Source organism: Euprymna scolopes, chromosome 26 (genome assembly GCF_053919585.1).
Source record: "Euprymna scolopes isolate OS-2025 chromosome 26, ASM5391958v1, whole genome shotgun sequence".
In the NCBI taxonomy this organism is placed as follows: domain Eukaryota; kingdom Metazoa; phylum Mollusca; class Cephalopoda; order Sepiida; family Sepiolidae; genus Euprymna; species Euprymna scolopes.
Window position 1 is genome coordinate 69,958,400 of NC_136507.1, and position 27,274 is coordinate 69,985,673.

Below are 27,274 nucleotides of genomic sequence, written 5' to 3' on the forward strand. Positions count from 1 at the left end.
TCTTCCAAAGAGACAATCAAATGGCACAATAATTCCCTTAAATGTTTTACTGGATACAATAGAATTATCCCCGAAGTGTTCAAGCAGCATGCACTTGTAGGGAAACGTGCGGCTTACCTAACTAGCACGTGTGCATAATTCAACGGGTCGGTCGTGGAATGAAATGAATGAAGAAGAAAGAAACAAAAATGGCTGCCTTATCTCTTTATATGCCTGCAATGTGACCACCGGATATGCAAATGAGATGCTCCTGGTTGGAGATAAAAGAGGGTTGATTTTTTAGAGGGACGTTCATTTTGAAGTTGGATTTCGAAGAAATAAGTTGAATTAGCAGAAGTTCGTTTGGAGTTGAGAGAAGGTGCGTTACGTATACAGAAGTTTGGAAGTTGGAAGTTTGGACACCAGTGTCAATCTTACTCAGGAAAATATTGGTGTGACGGGCGGAAAAAATAATACTCAAGTTATTGAATTATAGCACTAAACAAAGCAAGTCCCATGAGAAAGTTCCAACCAGACTCAACGAAGGTACAAACTAACTTCAACTCTACAAGTAAAGCCACATCAAGCATTCTACAAGTATTATATTTCAAAGAGGAGGTGGTTATAAGCTATAAATAAAGAGCAATAACTCGAATAGAAAAAAAAGGATAGAGTTATCTCCCCTGGCTGGACGAATGCCATCATGACAGAACAGATCCAAGATGACGTCGCGTATTACAACAATAATCATTTTTGTAAAATTCTAATTATTTTTCTATCGTTAATAAATACTTTCAAGTAAATACAAAGTGTGTTTACTATTTTCTAATAACCAGCAGCAAATGGTAGTATACACAAGAACACAACAACGCACTAATCTGACATAGTAACTTTTTCCTACTGAAAATACATAAAATAAAGTGCTATAGTCTGCGTCTTTTAATTAATACAATTCTGACGATTTATAAAAAGAAATATCTAGTGAACATCCACCGATCATTGAATTCTTGAGAATTTTTTGTTTCGTTTTCTTAATTGTAGGTAACTTGCACATTCTTATAATATACATAGAAAAACGGACCACACATTTCTTCGTTTTAAATTAACTATTAATAACAAGTATGCATTATTTCTCAGCTTTGTTTGTAAAACAATTTATTCGATTACCAGTTTACAAATTTTTTATATGTATAAACGAATCTCTAAAGGGATATACTAAAATCGAATACATTTTAAAAGAAATATATATTATTTTGATCCACAATATGTTATCGATTATGACATAACCCTCAAATCTCGAATGGTAAGGAAAAAAAATGTTCGTCGTATCACGGGATAATATCGCAGTTCTAACTTGGCTACCTCCATAAAAACAAGATCAAGTGTAGTCGCCGCAGGAGAAAGCGAAGACCGAACAGATTCATTGTCATATAAACGAAAATGACATTTTTTTTTTAATTCATTTAAATATAATTTATATTTTACTGGTTTTGTTATGGAATCGCAAAGTTCGCTAGTAGAGACACTTGAAACATTAATTGAAAATAATAAATATTCCATTCATAACTTTGTTGAAAACGCAAAACAAATTCTTTCTCGTTTTTTTTTCATATATATATATATATATATATATATATATATATATATATATATGAGTGGAAATATATAAATAAGAATACGAAAAGTATAAAAGCTTATAACTTTTCTTTATTCGTTTTCAATTGTTGACGTGCAGGAATACAAAATAATATTATGAAAAGAAATTAAAAAACTTTTTTTTACAGGTACATAATTTTCGGCTGATCCTTCAGTCTTCATAATATATATACCCGTTGCCCCTTAAAGGGTAAGATGAAAAATAATCAAAATAAAAAGTGATTTGGAGATTATATTATCTTTTATTGTCTTGAGAAAACATTTTTTTAAGTGATAAGTGAAAAAATAAAACCCAGAAAGCCTCCAGATCACTATTGCAAGCACTAATTAACATTAAGGAAGCATTACTAAAACCAAGTTTCTATCCCCCCCCCCACCTTGAAGAGAAAATATTTTTAAATACGGCCTGAAAAAATAAATTGTCAGAATATCCAGGAGCGCTACTAAAAGCAGTAAATATGGTTATAATTATAATTATGGTTATATAGTGTATATTTATATTTAAATCGTTTTTTTTTTCAACAGGGTTAAATTACATTTATTGGTAAGGAAAAGCACGTTAAAATAAATTTTAAAAAATATTTGTGACCTTGTGTATGCTTTGAAAAGAAACAGTGGCTTTTAATATCGGATATAAGACATGGCGGCCATAAAATAGGTAAGAAGACTAATTTTTTTAAACCGGGAGTCACAAACCTGATGGCCGGTTAAAATACCCAAGCAAGTAAGCTGATCTGAGTTTATAATTATAGATAGATAGATAGATAGATAGATAGATAGATAGATAGATAGATAGATAGATAGATAGATATTAGCATTTTAGCAATTTCGAATGCTTATTAACATATCTCTTAAATTTGACCGTAAAGAATGAAAAAGGAAGAAATTAATTTGCATTTTCACCTGAAATTAAGATATAGAGAACAACTTGTTAGAAAAACAAGTTGTTCCCTCTCAAGAAAGAAAGACTTGGACATAAATGCTGAACATTTGTTTAAGCGATAAAACAATATTGCGAAACAGAATTTGGCAGAACAAAAATTAAAACAATTGAAAATAATAACAAATAATATTTAATTAAAAATATCTATTAAAAAAAAAAAACTAATATACAAATTAGTTAACATGGCGACTGATATCGCATATACATAAGTAGTATACAAAAAAAAATGGTACATCTGTTGCATATACGAAAGCAATATATAAAAACATAGTGTGTCTGTTGCATATAGATAAGTAATTTAAAAAATATTCTGTTGCATATACGTAAGAAGTATATAAAAACATAGTACGTCTATTATGTACATTTTTAGTAAACTTGCAGTATGACGCTTTCACTTTACTGTTATTATGAAAATGAAACTTTTACATAATATGGTCAACGCTCATCAAGGCCCGAAGGCCACTCAAGGATAAGGGTTCATAGGTACCGTGATCGAAATTTGATAAGTAAATTTATTTTAGAGGAAGGCTTTTCAACGACCTGTTTACGTTGGACTTAAAAACGACCATGTTATAGTCAGCCGGGAAGCAGTTCCGCGGTATTGTACCCCATAGACGAGCTATTCTAGGAGCAAAACCCTGCTCACGGGATTTTTGCTTAGATTTACAGAAAGTAATGGAAATTGCTGGTGGTTGTTGTAGCCAGTCTGATGTTTGCCGTGAAAGATTACAAAGGAAAAACCATAGAGTAAAGCTCAGTCGAGCACCTGCCAGTAAAATAACGATAGATCAACGTTTATTATGAGAAAAAAGGGAAGCAGTGAGAAGAAAAAGGTATCGTTCACTAGATTCTGAAGTCGGTTTTGTACTCTGTCGAAGCAAGAAAAGATGCTCTGGGCAGTTCCTCCCCAGATGTGGTAACGGTACTCCATCTTAAGAGGAACTTGGTTATATACAGGTAGAGGATTGCATTGGGAATGAGATATCTAATGGGATCAACTTACACATTTATTCATTTAAATTTATTAATCAAATCCAGAACCGTGTTTCCCATAAAATGTTCATTCCAGTGTTGGGACCATTAATCGGTATTAGGAATCAGAAATCGAAAAACTCGGAATTTTCGGCGGTATCGGAATCGGAAAAATATACCTATTTTCTGATACTAAAAACGATTCCTTTAATTATCTTTTTTTAAGTTGATTTTATTTTAAACACAATTTCCAAGGCTGGTAGTAATAATAAAATAATAAATATTTACTGATTTTGAAGCTACCAATAAACCTAGAACCTTTTTTTACATTTGAGAAAATATATGCTCATTTAACATGCGTTTTTACTGTAATCGGGAATAATAATTTATAGTTAAATATTTACAAATTTTTAAAGAATCGGAATTGGTAGTTGTGTAACATGATGGAAATTCCAGTCTCTTCCAGCCAAAGGTCACTTTCCGATCAAACGGGACCAATATAACACGATTACGCCCCGTCATGGAATCTCTACGGGTCACATCCTGGTCACAAAAGCACTAATATAACTCGTTGAAGACCGCAGTGCTCACCGATACATAAGTGTAGTCTTAGGTAGTTCCGATTTCGGAACACCCACGAAAGCTCAGTAGTCTCGGTCAGTTTTACGATAATAGGGTTGATGCGCGATTTCTCTATTCCCTGCATCAACAGTAGCTTGCAGGAAAAGAACAAAAAATTTTTAAAAATAAAAGAATTTAAAAAGTAAAATAAAGTGAACAACTCAAACCTCCAGGAATATGCGTATCGCGGACCGTAATTCGTGGGCGCTGGGTTAACTGTGCCTCTCTCCTCCTTGTTGCCTCCTGAAAGAAATTACTCCAATTGGTGTCGTTCGTTCATGAGTTAGTCGCGAATTCCGTACACAACAAATAATCAACTCTTTGGGTTTTCGTTTATAAATATTAATTATTAAATAAATTTGGATTCCAAAGGAAAGTTATTTTACAGTTATGAAAAGGAAAAAAATATATACAATGTTTTTTTCTTTCAACAAGCAGCCTACTCAGATAGTGACTTAACGGAACCTTTTTTCGACAACCGATTGTCTCCTTTCCCTCTTGTTATCTGCCGGTCAGTAAACAGAGGGTGTAGCGCGGGTGATGGAGTGGATAGACCCAACTTTCAACTCCAACCTGAGTTTTCTGCTCTCTATTGACGAAAAAACACTCTGCGCTCCTTGTTATAGGGAGGTTACGGTATGGAATCTGAAAAGTTTGGATTTCTCATCCAGTCATTCCATCTTCATAACGTAAAACTCGGATTACCCCAGTTGGCTAAATTGGCCAAATCATTTGTGCATATTGATTAAGTAATTTTCCACACAAATTTCCCACACAAGCGAAATCTTGACCTTAAGGTCATATCCCAGACAAAAAGTACTATTCGATACCATGTAACAGTTTTCGTCACAAAACAATATTATTATTAATGTTCCCGAAGTTATTTTTCCTTCTGGTATTTTTGCGTCTCCAACCAACAATTTGGACCAGCAAAGCCGCTGGTTGTTGCCCGGGATGGCTCACATAATAAAAAGCTCTAATTCAGCTCTGATTCACCCGTTACTAACGTAATTTTCGACCATCACAGATGGTTGGGTCACAGTTGTATCGAAATCGGGAATTTAGTACGGAATCGATAATTGTATATATATATATATATATATATATATATATATATATATATATATATATATAATGATTGCAACGTCTTGTCAGACGAGTGCCACTCCCTCAGACACTTAAAGTCCATGAGCCCAAAAATGACTTTTTTTAGTCCTACCGGTGAATTCACACGCTCAAGCAGGCATGACACTGAAAATGGTCATTGAGATCAATTATTACATGCTTCCAGCATTTCAAGCTCCACGCATCACAACTTTTCCATCGCCACAGAGCCACTTTTATAGACAAATACCTGAGGGAGTATCTATACACAGATGGTGTTACAGAGTCTTAGCATTGTATGACAGCTAAGTCTCTCTCTCTCTCTATCTCTCTCTCTCTCTCTCTCTCTCTCTCTCTCTCTCTCTCGGTTCAAAATGTTGAGATCCAGCAACAACAAAGAGCAAGATAGCCAGCAACAAGTTAAACTGCAGACCAGCTTTATGTTTTTTTTTAAATCAGAGATTTGCTTCTCCTAGAAGGGTTGCCTTCACCACGGCTTACAGGAGTCCTCTTCACCCCAACACACACATACACAAACACACACGGTGCTAGTTGGCCGTTGAGCTCGAAAAATGGTTCATTCGCCCTTTGGAAGGTTTTGTTTTTAATCCTTCAGGGAGACTAGCCACCCTCCTCACCAAACAAGTCTGGTGGGGTACCAGTTTAGTCGCCGGTGACTCAACCATGAGGCAGGTAGTACTGGGTTACATGGTACCAGTAGCATATGACATGACCTGACATATATATATATATATATATATATATATATATATATATATATATAATGTTAAAAGTCCACGTATGTTTCTAGGATAGTGATAATTATGAGGGTTTTTGAAGCATGAAAAACGATGTTATTTTGTATTTAATATTTTTATTGTTATTTTTTATATTTCAAACGGACCTCCGCTCTTGGTTACAAAAAAGTATCGAAATGAAAACGAAAAAAACCCGTTGAAAAAACTGGCAATTTGTAGTGTGGACAGCGTTCATTTCTAACAATCATGTTCGAAAAAGTTCACGTGAATTATTTTAGCCGTTTGTGGAAGAAGACTGTGCTTTTTAATTTTTTTTTTTATATTGCAATGTAAAAGCGTTTAATTCAAACGGCAAAAATGAGACGCAATTGATTTCAATATATATAATGGAATTGAAATGAAATTGTTAAACGGTAAAAATAATGTAATTATTAATTATGAATAATAATAATAATAATAATAATAATAATAATAATAATAATAATAATAATAATAATAATAATAAAACTACTGAAGAGGGCAGAGTTAAAGACAATGTCGGCTTTTTTAATGGTGAGTAAATTTCGTCTCTCCAACATTCATCTGTAAAATAGAACTCATATTGCCACATGGACTAACCAACCTAAAGAATTTCCACGAATACGTCAATAATTCACATAAAAATATGAAATTTCCCATGGAACACTCATACAACTCCATCCCATTCTTAGACGTCACTATCATATCCCATAACAATAGACTATCTACGTCCCTCTATATTAAACCCACTGACAATCAGACATTCCTCAATTTCTATAGCAACCATCCATTAAACCTGAAAAAATCTATCATTTACAGTTCATGCATACGAATAAAACGCATCTGCTCCGACCCCCTCGACTACATACACCATATCACAAAGCTTACGCAATAATTCATCAATAATCAATATCCCATTAAGTATATTAAACAAGCCATAAAAAAACTAATAAAATTGACAGATCATATCTTCTCGAGTACAAACAAAAAAACATTAACAAACGCATCCCAATGGTTTTCAACCACGGCCAACACATGCATAAAATTACAACGCACCTAACAAAAAACTTATAATAACCTAAAAAATAACCCCACTATTAAGTCTATATTTCATCTTCCACCAATTAATGCGATCAAACAACCACCCAATCTCTCAGCCATACTCACCTGCAAACGCACACAGGACACACAAGAAAATGGCAATTATAGATGCAATAAACCGCGATGCCTTATATACATACACCTAAATACCACACCACTATTCAATATACCTAAATGTAACACTCACGTAAAACCGCCGCGTCTAACATGTGACAGTTCTAATGTGATATATTACATATACTGCTCCATTTGCAACAATGGAGGATATATTAGCGAAACTCTGACACGTTTTCGAATCCGCCTAAACAATCATAAGGCGACAATCAGACAAAAATCCCCCACCCCACTAGCAAACCACTTCAATTTACTTGGACACACTATAGACAATATTAGATGCCTCCTAATAGACTCAAATTTCCCATCAATAAAAATACGAAAACAAAAAGAAATACACTGGATCATCCGACTAAACACTCATAAGACAGGTGTTAACACAGACCTTGGCCAATTTAAATTATAGAAATACTTTTAAAAAATAATTAAGTAACACAATCACCTACTCATACATATATACTTATACGTATGTATTAACCTGTTCTTGTTCTATATTGATTTCAATATGTATATTACATATTTTCGTTTTATAGCTAACACATACATTATTCTCTTGTTATTCTTATTATTACTTTATTTATCTTCATTATTATTTTTATTATTATTACTGTTATTATTATTATCATTATTATTATTATTATTATTATTATTATATTATTATTATTATTATTATTATTACTACTACTACTACTACTATTTTCGTTATACCTAACCTTCTATCTGCACCACTTTCCTATGTATACACCATTTTCCTATATATATATATATATATATATATATATATATATATATATATATATATATATATATATATGTTTACATCTATGCTAACATCGTTAACTTCATATCCCTACTTATTCACTCACTTTATTTTATACATGTCTTTAAATAGTATTTGATATTTGTGTTTGATTTTATAAGTATGTGCATATGCGCCTATATATATGTATGTGTTTATATGGGGATGGGTATACATATATCTGTACATATATGGTTTTATATTTTATATGTATGTGTATATATATGTGTATGTACGTTCCTGTCCATGTAATGCATAATTATGTTGATGTGCTCATTTTTGTGCTGCCTTAGATGCTCTTGTATTTTGTTTTATGCGTATATATTTGTATATGTATGTATATGCATATATATATATATATATATATATATGTATGTGCTTATGTATATATATGGTATGTGTGTACATGTACGCATATGTGTATGTGTGCATGCATGTATGTAAGCGTAAGGGTACACATGTGCATGCCTGGACATCGTATGCATATACATATCTATGTATATATATGCGTGCATGTGTGTGCATGCGTGGATGTCTGTTAATGCATATGATTATTTATATATGCATTATATGTATGGGGGTGCATATATTATATACATGTAGTCGTTGAATATGACTGTGTATTGGTATGTATGCGTATATATGGCTGTTAATTTTACATGCATATATATATACATATATATATATATATATATATATATATATATATATATATGTACCCTTATGCACATGTTTTTAATGCAAAAACTACTATTGGTCTATGGTTTAAATATAAATATTATTATTATTATTATTATTATTATTATTATTATTATTATATTCACTAATAAGCTATTGTAATGTTACGTCTTAAATGTACAAACAAATAACGTTACGCCGTAAATGTACAAACAAATAAAGCAACTAAACAAAATAAACCCAGGTCGGCATTGTTTTCTTTTAAACAATTTTTTTACCGTTACTCTCCTGTCTCGACACCAATTAAAAAGTCTCTCGCTTCTCCGACTGTATGCCGGCTACAGCTGGCGTATTCTTATCCTTGACTTTACACTTCCATTTTCTTCGACGTTCACTTTGCTCTCTCGATCACGTGGTGCATTTTTCTCCTTTTTTACTTTTTCTTCTCGCGCACACTTCCTAATTTGCTAATAGTTGTTGTTTCGTGACGTTTCGGACAACTATTCCTCTGACCTTCGTCAGACAAAAAAAAAACAACCTTGATCCCCCTTCAGGGCCCGTGGCACAATAGATAAAGGCTTTGAATCTCTGTGGTTCAAGGTGAGCAGTCTGCATATATCGGTTTCAATCCTACCCAAAGCGCGCCAGAGCAATAGTTGGCCAAAACGTGGTGAGACGACAACAACTATGGAAGGCGGTAATTACTGAAGATACAGTTAGAGATTCAGCATTCCTATCCCGTCGCCGTTAACCACTCGACGAAGGCCAGATGAACAGTTGGCCGAAACGTCGTGAACGAACAACTCTGGAGCTGAGGATAACAGTCCGCAAATAAATAAATAAATAAATATAGGAAATCTGTTGTTTTTGTTTTTGAATTTGCAGAATATGATTGAGTTTTGTAAATGGGAATGAAAAACAATAACATCAACGTTTGATGTAATCAGAAAAAATGTTGATGTGCCGTAAAAATGCGAAACCAATTCAATCAAACAAGTAATAAATATAGAAATTCTGTTTCGGTGGAAAGTAACCCAAAAAGTGTTGATATGCCGTAAAATACTATTTAATTACACCTCAACGGCAATTTCTGTGTTTTGGCCATTAAATCACCACAAAGAGGGTGATATGCCGTCTACAAACAAAACAATGACTCATTTGAGTTGGTTTAGCTTGTCAGTTTTTACAGAATATTAATCTTTCTGCGATTTCATACGATACGCCCAAATCTACTTGCTTATGTGAGACACAAGGTCGGTTGGGGGATTGGATGAAAAGATTTACGTGAAATGAACTGGATTCGAACTTGAAACACGTATATTTTCAGTCGGTGACGTTAGCCACTTAACCACCATCCGATACGATTTGAAGTCGTCGTGATCGGTTCCAAAGGTCTTGATAGTGCATATTAAACCAATCACACAGACCCTTAAGCGTGTGTCGGCATTAAATAACCACTAAAAAGGATCGATATGACGCAAAACAACTAAACGAAATCAAGACAAGCAGAAAGTGATGCATATTTATACATCGCTGATGTTTTTTTATTAATTTATTTTTAGTTGTGTGTGTGTGTGTGTGTGTGTGTGTGTGTGTGTGTGTGTGTGTGTGTGTGTGTGTGTGTGTAAAAACATGGAGTTAGGTCACGAGTGCGCTCGCATATTTATGTGAGCACGAGCTAGCGGTCTGCGCAGTCGCAGCGGCGTTTTATTTTAATTATTGAGGGGCGCAGCGGCGGCGGCGGCGGCGGCGGCGGCGACCGATGTTAGCAGCCATGAACACACGGACTGACGAGCTCAGCTTACAAAATGTCATGGCGCCCATTTTCTGCGAGCTTCACTTTAGCTTTTTTAGTATACCTGCACCAATACACTGATCATCACATTTGCGTGACATTAGATAGGTAGGCGCTTTGATAATGCCTACACACACAAACACACACACACACATACATACATATATATATATATATATGTATATATGTGTGTATATATATATACGCGTGTGTGTGCATATTGTCTCAAAAATGTACTCACACTTTAACTGCTATTAGCGTTGTCTAAAAAGTAATAGGCACCAATTTGACCATTTGCGAACATAATTTTTCAATTACATTCATTTGTATTCAAAGATTTCTCATTCGTCATTCGAAGTGCAAGTTAATTTGACCTTTTTTTTAATATACTCTCTCTCTTCTCTCTCTCTCTCTCTCTCTCTCTCTCTATATATATATATATATATATATATATATATATATATATATATAAAATTATTTCCACAGCCAGACAACGTCGCAGCTTACAAGAGCAATGACAGGCAACAAACCGGAAGACTCGAGTTTCGCCCTCATTTGGGCTCATCAGTTAGACACATCCGAACTCGCATGCAAGAGGCTCGTGTTGCGAATTCTGAGGATGTCTCTAACTGATGAGTCCAAATGACGGTGAAACTTGTGTTTTGGACTTCCAGCTTGTTGACTGCCATGGCTCTTGTGAGTTGCGACGTTGTCTGACTGGAAATAATTATATATTCTCTCACATTCTGAAGGTTATATATATATATATATATATATATATATATATATATATATATATATATATATATATATATATATATATATATATATATATATTCCAATGTACAAGTATTTATTTTTCTTACTGCATATCAAACATTCAGTTAATTTTTTACAGATCTGTTTTGTTACGCAGGCAGAATCAATTATTATTATGCTAATATCGAATCTTTTCATGCGTATACTCATAAGAAAAATAGAAATGTTTTGCTTAGAAAGAAATAGGTATGACAATATAATGTTGGAAAAAAATACATAAACCACCCAGCATTGATTGAGATTGTCGTGTTCGGACTCCAGCTAGGCTTTGGGAAATAGTTGCTGATGGTCCTAGTGACATATGGCCGAGTGATCCTAGACGTTGTATCAAAGTTTACAGTTATCCAAAGATGCTGAGTTCAATCCTGAATGAAGGCAGTGAAAAAGTAACATTCAAAACAGAGAATCAGCAACTATGTCCCAAAGCCTAGCTGGAGTCCGAACACGGTGCCCCGTAATAATAATAAAGGGTTGGGTTCGAGACTCCTAACAAACGGTTCCCCAGTTCGATACAAAACACCTGACGAAGGCCGGAGGGCAAAACGGCCGAAACGTTGTGACAATAACAACCAAGATGAGGAAGTCAGTCCGACAATCTCAATCAATGAAAACACCTAAAAAATACAGACAATTACCACCCAGCATTGTGTATTTATTTAAGTAGTCGTTGAACTTGGAATTTAGCCTTATTTTTATTCCTTTATGTATGCTCTGTTGTCATATTCAACAAATATTGAGATTCTAAACAAAAAGGATTGGTACACACAAACTGTGAAATATATATAAAAGAAAACATGTATATGTGTGTGTTATTTTCTATACATTATAAGATACATACATCATAATACGTTACAATACATTATAATATACATACATTATAATACATCATATTATAATAAAATAAAACATTGCGTGTATATTTTTGTTTCAATTTAAGTAATAAATAAAAATTGGTAAAAGTACAAAACCATGTTAGCAAATAAACCTATCAAGATAGAAAAAAGCTCTACACGGTTAAGTGGGGCAATTGATATATGAGTGAGTTTGAAGTTGAATAAAAAAAAAACTTGAGCTCATCGGATTAATGAGGAAAACAAAAAAGAAACAGCCTATTAAGGTCAACACTTTTTTTATTGCCATTGATATTGGTGAAATCACACATTTTTCAACTAAATCGATTGATTGCCTGCTCTAGTTAGGGACCCACCGCAGTGCACCAGGAGAAAGCTTCACATGCCTTGCATCAGTGATTTAGTCCACAAACAATTATGGTCTACATTGCATGGTAGAGAAACGAGTGTTCATTTTCGAAAATTATTTTCATATCTTGGCTTGAATTAAAGTTTAAAATGCAAGAGTCAAGTAGCATGGTTCAATTGTTCTCTAAACATAAACATCGATTTTGAAAGCCCTTGTCTTATCAAATAACCTACTGTTGAATTTATGCGTTGGGCAGTTCTGCTTGTGCGGCGATAAAACTTCTGAAATGCGCTTGTGATGTTTAGCTGCATGAGATTGTAAACTTTGGTCAAAATCGAAGAGTTCCTGCTTTAATCGGAGTTTTATTATCGATTTTCGATATTTATCGGAAACATTTCGATATAAAACTTAACTAAGATCATTCTCGAATACGGGAAGTACATTTCTGTGAAATTAAAAAAAAAAAAACGACAAGCCGTTTCGGAATACATAGTGAACAAACTTACACACCCAGTCACACACCCAGGCATAATTCATTTCATATATATATATATATATATATATATATATATATATATATATATATATATATATATATATATATATATATATATATTATTTTTATTACCGTATCTTTCTTTTAAGTTACATTATTGTTTCAGCTACCCGGCCGTTTTTTCGGCCGTCCGTAGCATCCTCCGACTTTTACAGAAATGTTCGGTAAAAGTCTGAGGATGCTACAGACGGCCCAGAAAACGGCCGGGTAGCTGAAACAATAATGTAACTTAACAGAAAAATACGGTAATAAAAAATAAAACGCATATTTGCTCTACAACAGTATTTAGCACTTTTTTCAGTTTTTATTAATTACCATTTCTGATATATATATATATATATATATATATATATATATATATATATATATATATATATATATATATATATAAAGTATAAAATTTATTTATGACAATTAAGCTAGATGGAGGCGTCCGTGTTTTATCCGTGGAGAATCGTCAGGCTAAAAACATGGAATTTTTATTACTGATTGTTTTTGAATATTTGTTATTGATTGCTTTTAAATACAGAAATCTATATCTCTATTTATATATAAAGGCAAAAGTCTGTATGTATGTGAGTTCGTTCCCTATGAGCTTCGAAACAGCTGGACCCATTTTTTATTTCACGCAAATGTATTTTATGGGTCTGGAAGTGTTCTTGTGGATGGTTTTGTAACGAAATGCCTCCGATAAGTATCGAAAATCGATAATCAAGAAAATTTGATTAAAGAAGGAAGTCCGATTTTGATCAAGTTTACATCCTTATACAACCTAACATCACAAGTGCATTTGAAAAGTTTTATCGTCGCTTTTTATCATCATCGCACAAGTAGAAAGACCCGGCGTATAAAACCAACAGCAGGTTATTTGATAAGTCTAGTGCGCATTCGAAATATATGTTTCTGTTAAGAGCACAAGTGAACCATGATGATTATCTTTTGCATTTTAGTTCAAACTAATATGTAAACATAATTTTCTAAAATGAACAGTGGGTTCTTTGATAAGACTGGGCGCGTTTAAAATGAATGTCTCTGTTTGAAGCAAAACTGAATCATGATACTTGACTTTAGCATTTTGACCTTTAATTCAAGCAATTATATAAAAGTAATTTTATGAAATCAATAGTAGGTTCTGTATGGTGGAATGTAGGCTACAATGTGTTGTGGACTAATTTAGTGGGGGGGGGGTTGTAGCTTCTTTCCTGTACACCACTCCGAGCAGGCAATTTGAAAAATGTACGATTTCACCGATTCTAGCTAACAATTTGAAAAATAGGCCTTTTCACCGATTTAATCATTCAATCCCAGGCAACGTCTATATATATATATATATATATATATATATATATATATATATATATATATATATATATATATATATATAATTAACACGAAAAACACGAAACATATATTCATTGGGTTGTTTCACATCTAAAGTTACAATTATACAGTTTCACCGATTTCATATATACATATGTTTGTGCGTGTATGTGTGTATGTGTGCGCGCGTGTGTGTGTGTGTGTGTGTGTGTGTGTGTGTGTGTGTAAATGGCCTTGTGTGTGCGGAACGGTCTCTACCAAACTACTCTGTCAATTTTTGGTCTACGGACTTAAAACTTGATATATAAGGAATTTGGGCCTGTGGGACAAGCTTGTATGTACGTGCATGCGTATATTCATGTAAGTGTACACACACACACACACACACACACACGCACACACACACATATATATATATATATATATATATATATATATATATATATATATATATATATATATATACTAATGCTATGGGAATCGATCAGGGTGTTTATGCTTTAGAATAGATGGGTACATAATGGGTCATACGAAAGAAAACATATATGTGTGCGTGTGCGTGTGTGTGTGTGTGTATGTGTGAATGCATATGTATGTGCGTATATGTAGTTTTGTTTGTTTATTTATATAGAAAATAGAAGATTAGCGGAGGAACGCCCGGATTTGCCCGGTCATAAAATACGCTTAAATATGATATTTTAATTTGCTCAGATTTCGTATATATTATTAAAGAGTCGTGATTTACAAAGTAAAAAGAATATTTGTGTGCCATCAACTAGAATCGAAACCGAAAGCAAAACTGCAGCATTCAAAGCTGGCGACGTTACCACTGTACCAACGTGATACGCATATGAACTGATTAAAAATAAATTTAGATGAATGTACAAAATTTATAACGATTTTTTTTTCAATTTTGATCCGTTTTTTACCCCTTAAAAACTATTTTAACCCCTTAAAAACTATTTAAACCGGCTAAAGACTATTTAAACCGGCTAAAGACCCATAAAAGAACGGTATATAAAAATCCAATCATTTGAGGCCCCCAGTGCTGCTCTGCGACTTTTAGTTTCAGAGGAGATAGAGTTTGAAAATATGGAGACAGACAGACGGACAGCCTGTTATGTAGAGTAACTAATTATGGTCGCATAATATGTTTGTATCAATCTGTAATGTTCTTATGTTCAAGTATAGAAAACAGGAAAAGAGAAGAAAAAAGAAAGGAGACACGGACGATAGAGAAAGAGGAACCAGAAGAAAAAGAGTTAGAAAATAAAGAAAAAAACTGTATAATTGTAACTTTAGATGTGAACTAACTCAACGAATATATGTTTCGTGTTTTTAAGCATTTTTTTTTATAAAAAACATAACACTATTGAAAATATTAAACTCATTAAGGTGGAAAGATCTCGAAAATGGATTTTTTTATTTCTTGCATGCATCGTAGAATAAAGAATGGATCTTTTTTTGTAAACAATGTCTGAAGTAAGGTAGTAAGGTAGCTTTTTTTTGTTTTTTGTTTTTTTTTTTGTTTTTTAATAAAAAGCCGGAGATTTATATGTTCATAAAATTCAGACATTTTTGTCATAAATTTTGAAATATTTTAAATCTCACTTCTTTTCAACACGTTCCGGCGCCAGAGTCTATAGGTATTAAAATTAATTATAGTAATAATTATGTAAGTCTCTTTAAGAACCCGATTCTTATTGTTGCGCACTTAAAAGTTGAAATTAAAGTCAATCAATTAAGCTCGCATGCGCAGATCATGATGTTCCTTGGCCTTTTGGGTCAAGATAAAGTGTAGTATCTGTTCTTCAGATGCTGCAAGCTATGACTAGCTATGACTAGCAAAGACCAGATGTGGGGGCAACCCCACATGCCTGACCTTTAACCAGCTCCCATTTCCCACCTCTCGGGAGCTGGTCCCCTTTTTCCCTTCCCCCTCCCTTCACTCCTCACATTAAAAATCGGCCTTGTGCCTAATTTGCTCGGTGGGGGAGCAAATAAATACCATCTGTTCTTCAGATGCTGCACTTCATTTTCTTGTTCTCTTTCGGTGGAGGAGAAATCCTTCACGACTGAGACAATTTTTATTTTTGTACCTTTTCTCCACGTTAAAAAACGACCTTGGTGTCTAACTCTGTCCCGTGGGGAGGCATAGTAAATAGGTATAATCATAGAATCACTTTAGCCGTCCAGACATTTATATATAAATGTTAATCTACAACTGCATTTGTACATGTTAACATTGGCCGTGTGGTTTGTTCCTTGCTAATGGAGTCAGAGATAGCTCAGCCAGATTCGAATCTCCCGACCGGTTATAATAGCAACTCTCTTCACTGGTGATTCTCAAAAGGTTAAAACACTAGTGTCTGTAGGTATTAGAAATAACAATAGTGATATATATATATATATATATATATATATATATATATATATATATATATATATATATATATATATATAATTCGCTGAATTCCAAAGACAAGTTTTTTCTGTTTATAATTTATTTATCATTTTCCTGGGGTTCATATTACAGATCTGTTTCGTTCACAACAAACAAACCAGTAACGATCCTGGATATGACCTAAAACTATATCCGATGGTGAGGCCCCACCTTGCGGGTCTTGGAGTGTGGAGCCATCCTTTAATTGCCATTGCTCCCAGGTCCACTCTGACCCGGAGTGATAGTACCTGTTAGGGTCCCAACTATGGGTTAAATAGAATCCGACTTTAAAAAAATATATATATATACTCCATTAAAAATCGTTCCACAAAATAACCAAATCCGGCATTAAATAACCTGAAAAGGGTTGATATGCCGTAAAAGAAAAACAACCAACCAACCAACCAAACCAGTAACATTATGTCGTCACCATATATTTGAGCTGTTTACTCATCAAACAACATACTAAGTCAAAGAAAAAAAAAACAGTTGCAAAAATAATTTACATGATTCATTCACTTAATTTCTTCGCCTAAAAAGGTTTCCATTTTTTTTTTTTTTTTTTAGCTATATTAATTATTTGGGTTTGGTACGTTTCAGCGTGGCCGTTGTCGTTTTGGCGTTGTCGTTTCGGCCTGCCTGTAGTTGGTTTTTGATTTCTTTCGGGCAGTTAGCTTGAGTGGAAAATATGCTGCCCAGGTCTGGGCGGTGCTTGACGAACTCTATGGTAGTGCCATCCATGGTGAAGTCTGGCACAAGTGGCGGTGGTTGGGCCAGTATTTTGATTTTAGTCTTTTTAACTGTTAGGCTAAAGCCCGAGTACAGACTGCTGGAGTTCATCTGAGGATTGGGCTACGGCAGTATTGACATCTGCATATTGCAGTTCCGTCACTTTGATGGTGTTGGTCATTCGTTTTGATTTTAATTTAGCCAGTTTGAAAATTCCTCCATCAAACCTGAACTTGATATCTATCCTCAGATTGTTTGGAGGAATTTCGAATATCATGGCCGCGGAAGAATATTGTTAGTGCCAGCACACAGCCCTGTTTAAGCCCATAAGTGATCGAGAAGAGCTCTGATAGGTTGCTTTGGTGGATCACTTTAGCTGATACCCCGTTATGCAGGGCTTTGATCATGTCCACAAATATTTCTGAGGCTCCAAATCGATCTAGGACTGACCACATTGCTGTTCTTAGAACACTGCCATACGCTTTCTCAAGGTCGTAGAATATTAGGAATATAGGTTTTTGCTATTCCTTTGATTTTTTCCTGTATTTGGTAGACACAGAAAAGCATGTTAATGGTACCTCTAGATGAGCGGAAACCACTGTGATCCAAGCAGGATATATTCGGCTACGTTCTGTAGTCGGTTCAAAAGTCTACGAGCCAGAATCTTCCCTGCTATTTATAGTAGCGAAACCCCTCTATAATTACCACATTGAAATGCATACATTTCGAGAAGAAATAGAAGAGCAAATCTAATAACCAAAAGGCAACAAAGGGCCCTTAGAGCCAACCAACCGCAACCCCCATAATACCTGTGACCAATTCCCCTGACTATTCAGATCCTAAACTGTTTTTTTCCAGCCACAAAAGGACTCACCGTCCCGATAATGACTAAAATTCTTACGAAACTCATAAAGCTTTCTCTTCTGCTTCTTTTCTGTTTTGGACTTTGGAACTATGATATTCGGACACGAATGCATGCCGACAATGACCACTATTTTCCCAAGGTTCATATTACAGATCTGTTTCGTTCACAACCAACAAACCAGTAACATTACGTCTTTACCACATATTTGAGTTGTTTACCCCTCAGTTCAAAGAAAAAATAGTTGTAAAGATAAATTATATGATTCATTCAACTAATAAACCCCGCAAATTTATGTATTATTTTTAAAATATAATTATCCACTGACGCGTATTTTGTCGTCTACGACTCATCAGAGTGGCTGAAAAAACAGTTTGAGCTCTGAATAGTCGGAGGAATTGGTCACATTGTATTATGGGGGATGGTTGCGATTGTTTTTTTTTTTTGTTTTTTTTTTACACAGTGATCATCACTTATCAAGGCCCGGAAGCCACTCAGGGATAAGGGTTATTGCAAGCACATTACGTTAGTGTGGAGATTTGATGAAGTGTTTACTTAAGGGGGCGGTTCATTAGAAGGCTCGAAGGGCCCTTTGCTGCCTTTTGGTTATTAGATTTGCTCTTCTATTTTTTTTTTCGAAATGTATGCATTTCAATATTTTGGTGTCAGTGGATAATTATATTTTAAAAATAATACATATGCCGCTCCCCATTTGGGAGTACCAAACTGGTCAAAGAGAAAATTATTCCCAACTCGCATTTAGGTAAAAATTCACTTTCATATAAATAATTTAATTCATTCAATAAGTATCGCTAACAAAAACAATATATATATATATATATATATATATATATATATATATTATTTTCAGAGGTTTTTATTTCTGTTTCGATTCAAGCTAATGCACCCAAGTCATATGGATATGATTTTTGAAATCGCAACTTTACAATATATAAAAATCGATAGAACATTAACTCTATAATAATATATACGAAATCTGCAAGAATTAAAATATAATATTTAAGCGTAGTTTACGACCGGGATTTGCCGGGCGTTCGTGCTAACTTAGATAAATACTTTTGCAGTTTCAACAAAAAAGGTACAATAATATCAGAGCGTCTCCATTTACACTGAACATCTACAGAATGCAAACATCAATATATTACATATGAATGAGCCCCCTGTGGAATTTCCACAGGTCCATTTCTGCGTGGCCGTTCTGGCTTGATTATCCGGTGGGGGGTCGATTAGGCATCAACTTAATGCTCCGTTACTGTAGTCAAAGTTTTGTTTATATTTTAAAAATTAATTCCGCATATGAATCGTTTTCTTTGAATAAAATGAAATACCAATTATTATAAGAAAAACTGTTCGAATTAAAAAAATAAATTTTAAATACTTTAAAACTCGATTAATTGTTTAAAATAAAAAAAGAAAGGACTCATACAATATAATATTTTCTAAAACATATTTGCATTAATTTATTATAAATACTTTATTTAAAAAATTTCTTTTTTCCCCTTAATTAAAATATTCATAGATTTCAAAGAAAACTTAACAATTTTTAACATTTCTAAGCTATAAATGTTTTTTGTTTTTTTAACCATGGAAAAATATTTATGAATTAATAAAAGGAATAAAATTTATTTTTCAGTCAATTTTAAAAGAATTTCAGCTGGAGTTTTGCAGTTTTTTTTTTTTTGTTTTTTTTTTAAACTTAAACTGGAAATAATGCTTTTTAGACTTATTAAAATTAATTATTTTTTTAGTTTTGTGGAGGGGGATATCCACCATTAACTTTTCGAGAAATGCATCATATTCCTTCTGAACTTTTTTAAAAACATCTATAAATTTACAGATGGTAGGATGATGCATTCCTAGTTCGTACTGTAAACGTCGATTGACAGTCCGGGCGTGATTGTAACCAAACAGAATTTTGAAAAAAAAAAAAAAAACTTCGAACCGTGTTTATTTAAGACATAACACAAAAACAACTAAACTCAGTCGTCATCAACGAGATCATATTTTCATGTTTTCTTTATTTAAAAAACAACTTGAAAATATTTTTTAAGTTTTTAATCTTTAAACAATTAATTAGAAAATAATTAACTGAAAAGAGTTTTGAAAAAAAAACATGATTTTTTTTTAAACAGTTCAAAGTGAATGTTTTTCTTCTTTTTTTTTTAATAAAAAGTTATAAAATCTTTATAAAAAGGCTGACCTGCATGGTCGACACTGAATTGTCCTTCCGCCGAATCGGCGACGCTGTTGAATCGGCTGAGCGGAATCGGTCAAGCCGAAAGTACTATTCCCTGATTATTTACGTATCTTTGTATGTTTCATTCTAAATTTATAAATTTTTACCGTTTTTCAAAGCGCACAGGGTAATCATTGAACTTGGAACTCTTTTACCTTTTTATTTCTATCGGTATATATTAAAGATACTTTCAAAGAAATTATTAACGCACTTTCACCTCATCAACACCTGAAGATGATTCGCAGTCGAATAAAAAGCGCTCATGATAACTATGGATATCTCTCTCTCTCTCTCTCTCTATATATATATATATATATATATATATATATATATATATATATATACTATAATATTTAAATACCTACATCGGAAATCTTCAGTGCAGGGTGTCACGATTACCATCAGTCGATAGATTCGAACCCGGAAACACAAGCCATCTCTGGCTCGATTAGCAAAGACCTTATCCAATCGGCTACCATTAACCGCGTGAAATAACGTTGAATTTAAATATTTTATTTTTAAATGTTTTTTTTTTACGTCAGACAGACAGTGATCTAATCGTTATACGATGATCTATGCATAAGAGCTAAATTGACCGACTTAATTCAACTGAAAGTGCTCAACGATAAGAGACGGGTTTCTTAAATGGGCTGTCATAATTATTTACTATATTAATTAAATACCTACAGACACTAGTGTTTCATCCTTTCGGGAATCTTCAGTGCAGGGTGTCACAATTAACACCAGTCGATAGATTCGAACCCGGCAACACAAGCAAACTCTGGCTCGAATAGCAAAGACCGTATCCAATCAGCTACCATTAACCGCGAAAAATAACGTTAAATTTAAGCATTTTATTTTTAAATGTTTTTTTTTTTTTTTTTACGTCAGTCACAGTGATCTAATCGTTATACAATGATCTATGCATCTTCAAATTTCATAATATATTTTTTCTTTTTTTTTCCATTTCAGCGGAATCGTAGTAGTGGACATTGACCTGAACAAAGTAGAGATCAACCAGTGTGCAAGAGATGGAACTCTCTTTTCCAATTCACACAAATGCCGTCTAGAAACCACGGAGGTAAACGAAAATTTGCTTTTTTAGTGCTCTTACCTTTTTTTTACCCATCCCTTTACCATCACTCCCCCTCTGTTTTTCCCGCGGTCTCTGTCCCCTATCTCAGTCCCTCTCTCTCTCTCTCTCTCTCTCTCTCTCTCTCTCTCTCTCTCTTTCTTTCTCTCTCTTTTCCTATCTATGTATCTATCTGTATACATATATCTATTTCTGCTTCCAATAAACAAAGTCGAATGGTCAACGATAGATTTACATATACAGAATGGAACAATAAAAGTATCATCCGAAAGAAGACAACACTACAAACTTTTATTGAAAAAAAAAGTCAATTCAGGTAACTTGATTATGTAGTAGAGCTGACATCTATTCAATGTAGCCGCCTTCAGCCTCATACACTGCTTCTGGTCTGGAACTGGGAACATGCTTTTTCCACAAGCGCCGGCAGGAGCTCGGCGAATACTCTGCGGATGACGGCAATAAGGCTGGCGTTGAGGTTGTGGGAGGTTATGTTGGTGATGTTCTCGACTTATGACCAAACAAAGTTATCCAGTGGGTTCAGGAAGGGGAGGCGGGAGGCCAGTAATAGAATGGTATAAAGTCGTAGCATTCCTTCTGAAGCCAAACCTGGGTCTCTTTGGACTTGTGGGCTGGCGCTGAGTCCTGCTGCCACACCCACGGTTTGCCAGCGGTCACCTGATGGCATCAGAGGATTACCACACTCTTTCAGCACATCCAGGTACATTTTGGTGTTAACTTTCAAGCCGACTTCATAGATGTGAGGTGACATGATGTGGGCCACACTTGAAACAACATCAAAGACCATAACAGTGGTCAGAAAATTTATTTTAATCATCCTGGACACGTCCCTGTAACTAATGGCAATCCAGCGATGCATTTTGAGGGCACTGGCAATGTTCCTGTTGTCATAACTTGGATCGGTAGAGAACATGAGTTGTACAGTGGCGCATCTCCGATCTCGCTCGTTGAACATTGTGTCACTTTAAGACATGATAGAAGGTTCCTATCGCTCTTGTGACTTTGTTACATGGTAGTTACCAGTTATTAAGGCCCGGAAGCCACTCAGGGATAAGGGTTATGGCATGTACAGTAATCAATGGGATAATATCGTAGTAATCGTAAGTAATGGGGATTTGATAAAGTGTCTTACTTAAGGAGGCGGTTTATCAGGAATTTGTTCATGTTGGACTTGAAGACATCCAAGTTGTAGTCAGGTGGGAAACAGGCAAACGAAAGAGCGTTCCACGGGCGTGCACTTTGTTGAAGCTTTGTTCATGGAATCTACGTTTTGATTTAGGCACAGATAAAGAGTGGGGAAAATTGTTAACAGTGGTGTTTTTCGTGAAAGATTGGCGAGGGGGAAACCAGAGATTGGAGCTCAGACAAACACTTGCCATGGCAATAACGATGAAACAAAGATAGGCTCTCAACGTCTCTTATTTGGGAGAGAGGTTGCAGGGACGAGAAAAGGGCATCCCCCACTAAGCTACGAAGTCTATTTTGTACTCTGTCAAGGCAGGATAGGCTGTTTTAGCAGCTCCTGCCCAGATGTGGCAGCAGTACTCCATCCTTGGACGTAATTGGCTTTTATATAGATAGAGAATTGCATCAGTAGTGAGATATGTACTGGAGCGGTAGAAGGATCCCACCATTTTTCCAGCAACCTTGGCAACAGACTTGATGTACGTGTTCCATTTAAGATCAGGAGTAAAGGTCAATCCCAGAAGCTTGTCAAAACATGGAGCCTCCCCTAGACGAGAGCTATTTATTTCAATTGATGCTAAATGGGGATCAGGGCGTTGATGATGTAAAGATAGGAGCTTGGTTTTATATGCATTAAAAGTAACCAGCTACCTCTTACCCCATTGTACCACGCGCTCAAGATCAGAGGAGAGAGAATCAGAGAGAACTCTGTCATTTACGGCCTTTGATGTGTTGCTATAGATGGCCGTGTCATCAGCATAGATGTCAACGAATGATCTAAGTATGTGTTTTGGGAGATCATTTATGTAGATCAGGAAGAGAGTTGGGCCCAGGATGTGAGCTTCTGATTTCTGGTCATCAATAACTACTCTTATGAACCTATCAGAGAGAAATGATTTAATAATTGAGAAAACGTTTCCAGTTATTCCGTACCTGGAAATCTTGTGAAGTAGGCCCTTATGCCATACCTTATCGAAGGCCTTGGATATGTCAAGAGCAATTGCCCTAGAAAGTAAGCTTTTGCCGAGAGATTTACTAATCCTATGAGATATAACCGTTAGCACATCTGATATAGATCTAGCAGAACGGAAACCATATTGCATGTCACTAAGAAGGTTATTTCTGCTGAGGCTGTTGACTACTTCTTTATTTAATATGGATTCCAGCAACTTACTCATGAAACACAGGAGACTTATTGGTCTGTACTGAGAGGCAGATGACCTATCAACTGAATTCTTAAATACAGGACATACTGATGAGGTTTTCCAGGGTGTTGGGAAGCTCTTCTCCTTAAGACAACGCTTTAACAGTTTTGTAAGTATGGGGACAAGTTCTGGTTGAAGCTTTTTCAGCACTATAATCAGAATGCCGTCAGGGCCAGATATTTGTAAGTTGCATAGCATGTTGTCTGTTATACGGGAAGTTGATGGCCTTCATCGCATAGGGTAGAATTAGCTGCAAAGTTCTTGGCAAATAGTTTGGCCTTGTGTGATGCTGATGAGATGATCTCAGATCCATTGATGATGGTTGGGATAGAAAGCACGCTTCTATTCAGGAAAGTGCTGTTTGTGGACATTGAAGTCGCCACAGGTATGAATGTTAGCCGAAGGATGAGCAGATAGGATTTGGTCAATTTTCTCAGATATACTCTTAAAGATAGTAACTCCACTGTTGTGGAGGCGATAGAGAGCAAATATGAATGCGGTGTTAGGGTCTTCTCTGGAAATATGCCGGTTTCGTCTCCTGCAATTTGGTTTCAACCTCTGGAAGTTGGAATGTAGACTCCTGTTGTTGGAGAAGGAGACATGGTAGTAGGGGTCTACGTTGGTGGGCGGGGTTCTAGGTTTATTCGTGTATTTTTTCTGGAGATATTTCATGTTGAGGTTTTGGGATTTGTGGAACAGGCCGACAGACTAGGTTAGAGCAGGATAGAGAGGGAAAGTAAGAGACAATAAGACAGGAATTTTTTGTAGCACATGATAAGGTAAAGCCGTAACAATTACCCACTAGTATGGCATCAAGAGGCCCCACCAGAAACTACTACATGGTCCAGAATCCATTCACCAAATAGCAATACAACCGCCGCAGTACTTTGCACCTGTTGATAGGACAGCCTCCTTAGTGGTTAATCCAAGGTTCGGGTCCCTGACTATCATGCGGGTAACGTCAGCCCAGATGAAACGTTTACCTCCAGCATCCTTACTAGTGACATGGCCACAAGGATAGACATAGAGACAGAAAATTTCTCACATTTCAGGCTAATGTTCACGAAGTACTTCCGACTTGGAAAGCAGCTTTTTCTTCACTCTTCGTCAGAAAAATCACTCATTGGAAATGAGGACTGAGGGATAAATAAGGAGAAGCGAGAGTTACTGCAGCTACCGATAACACATCCACAGTGCATTATCTACTCTCCATATGATTTGTACACAACTGGCCAACTAGTAGCTGGTCTGCAACAAAAAAAGAAAACCGCTTTTCATCATACATAAATGGAATCAGATCGTCTTTTCTATAGCGGCAGTTTTATCGTTCCACACTATATCTATCTCCTCTTCCAATAAATTAAGTCGAAGGTACAACGACAGATTCGCATATAAGACTACTGAGTATCAGGATAGCCTCCGAACTGATATGAGATATAATCGTTAAACTCTACTTTCTAATCTTCAATTCCAAGGATTCCAATATTTATTTCCGATACCTATACAATTATCGATTTCTATTTCTTTTTTTTAAATTTCACATTATTTACTCAAAGAAATTGTTTCGCATTGCCATAATAACTCTTCTTTTTTCTCTCAAATGGTTTCACATTAATGGATAGAAAATGGTGAGACAAGTAAGATTGACATTTCTTTTAAAACAAAGCCGATTTATAGTAGTTCGTTATAAGTTGACAAAATGTTGTTAATCTTTTTAAATAACACTTGGACATTGTAGACGAGGATATTTAGCAATCTTTATGAGTAAATTATTTTAAAAATTAAAGTCCTATAAATAGTAAAGAAAGAAAGAATAAGTTGGCGGAAAACTGTCTCTTTTTCTTTGTCCCCCCCCCTCTTGGAGATTATAAAGTATACCGTAATGAATAAATTGTGAGGATTATGTGCTATCCACGTTACTAACTGTTGCGGGGCAGAAATCACTCCTATTTGAGAACTAAGCGGAATCAACCAGTCCTATAAATACCACTGGTTTCAAAGACTAAAGGGAGACATTCATACCATGTTTATCCGCATGCTACGAACACGTTTCTCTCGTATCACTTTAGTGGCTCCTGCATTCTTTATGATAAATACATATTATATTTTATACACTTTACACTACTTGTGGTTTCTTTCATTTGTGACCCTTAGCACGGGTCTACAACACTAACACACATACCCCCCTATATCCGCAGTCATACTTTCTACATTAAGGCACATAACCTCACATCTAGTCTCATACATCCTAAGAAAATATTAAAATGTATACATAGTAAAATTGCGTACAGGCATAACTAAGTGATATCATGGTAAATACAATGTAGTCTGAACTACTACCAAAGGCAAAATAAGTTATTCTTCTCTGATTAAACGCCTTAGAAATAAGTACAGACCTGTACCTGTAGGGTCTCCGTCAGTCAAAGGGCATAAACAAAAAAAGGAAAAATGGCCGCCTTTTCTTTTTATATTATAACACGTGAGGCCGGTCACTGGCGTGTGACCGGCCTCACGTGTTACACTAAATGTCTTAGAAACTTTCTCATGATGATGTGACGATGGACTAGTCAATATGGTTTCAATATCAAGAAGAAAAACATACCTGAGATGTTGATATGGGTGTGTGGCCCCTTCATTCTCTTAAGATGGCATCTTCACCCTGGTGGCATTCTGGTTAGAATCTTCTTTCGTCGTCTTCAGGACCGCTTCGTTTTTTTTTTTAATGCAGACATTTAAGGCAGACCCAAAAACACACAACACACAACAATCGCCATATATGAGGAATACAATTAACTATTTATTCTACAAAATGTATACACTATATACACAAAGACAATTTACAAGTGATAACCTTCAAAATTAAACTAACTAACCTAACTTATGATGATAGGAGGGGAGGGGTGCTCCCCCTCCTCTCATTTACAGAGGGACAGAAAATACGTGCTCATCTCATGACGGTCCGAACAGAAAGAGGTCAATAGAGGAAAGGGAATACTGGGGTTGCATTACTGTGCATCCTTCCGCCTTCGACCAAACCACCACCTGGCCA

The 27,274-nt window shown here is 35.0% G+C and overlaps 1 protein-coding gene across 1 annotated transcript in view; it reads left to right on the forward strand.

The window, feature by feature from the left end:
* LOC145248145 (metabotropic glycine receptor-like) overlaps nucleotides 1-27,274 on the forward strand; it is a 472,150-nt gene that overhangs the window by 292,947 nt on the left and 151,929 nt on the right. The window contains exon 2 of the mRNA XM_080109967.1: nucleotides 21,697-21,805. Coding sequence (XP_079966093.1) covers nucleotides 21,697-21,805 — 109 coding nt within the window. The remainder of the gene's footprint in view (nucleotides 1-21,696; nucleotides 21,806-27,274) is intronic.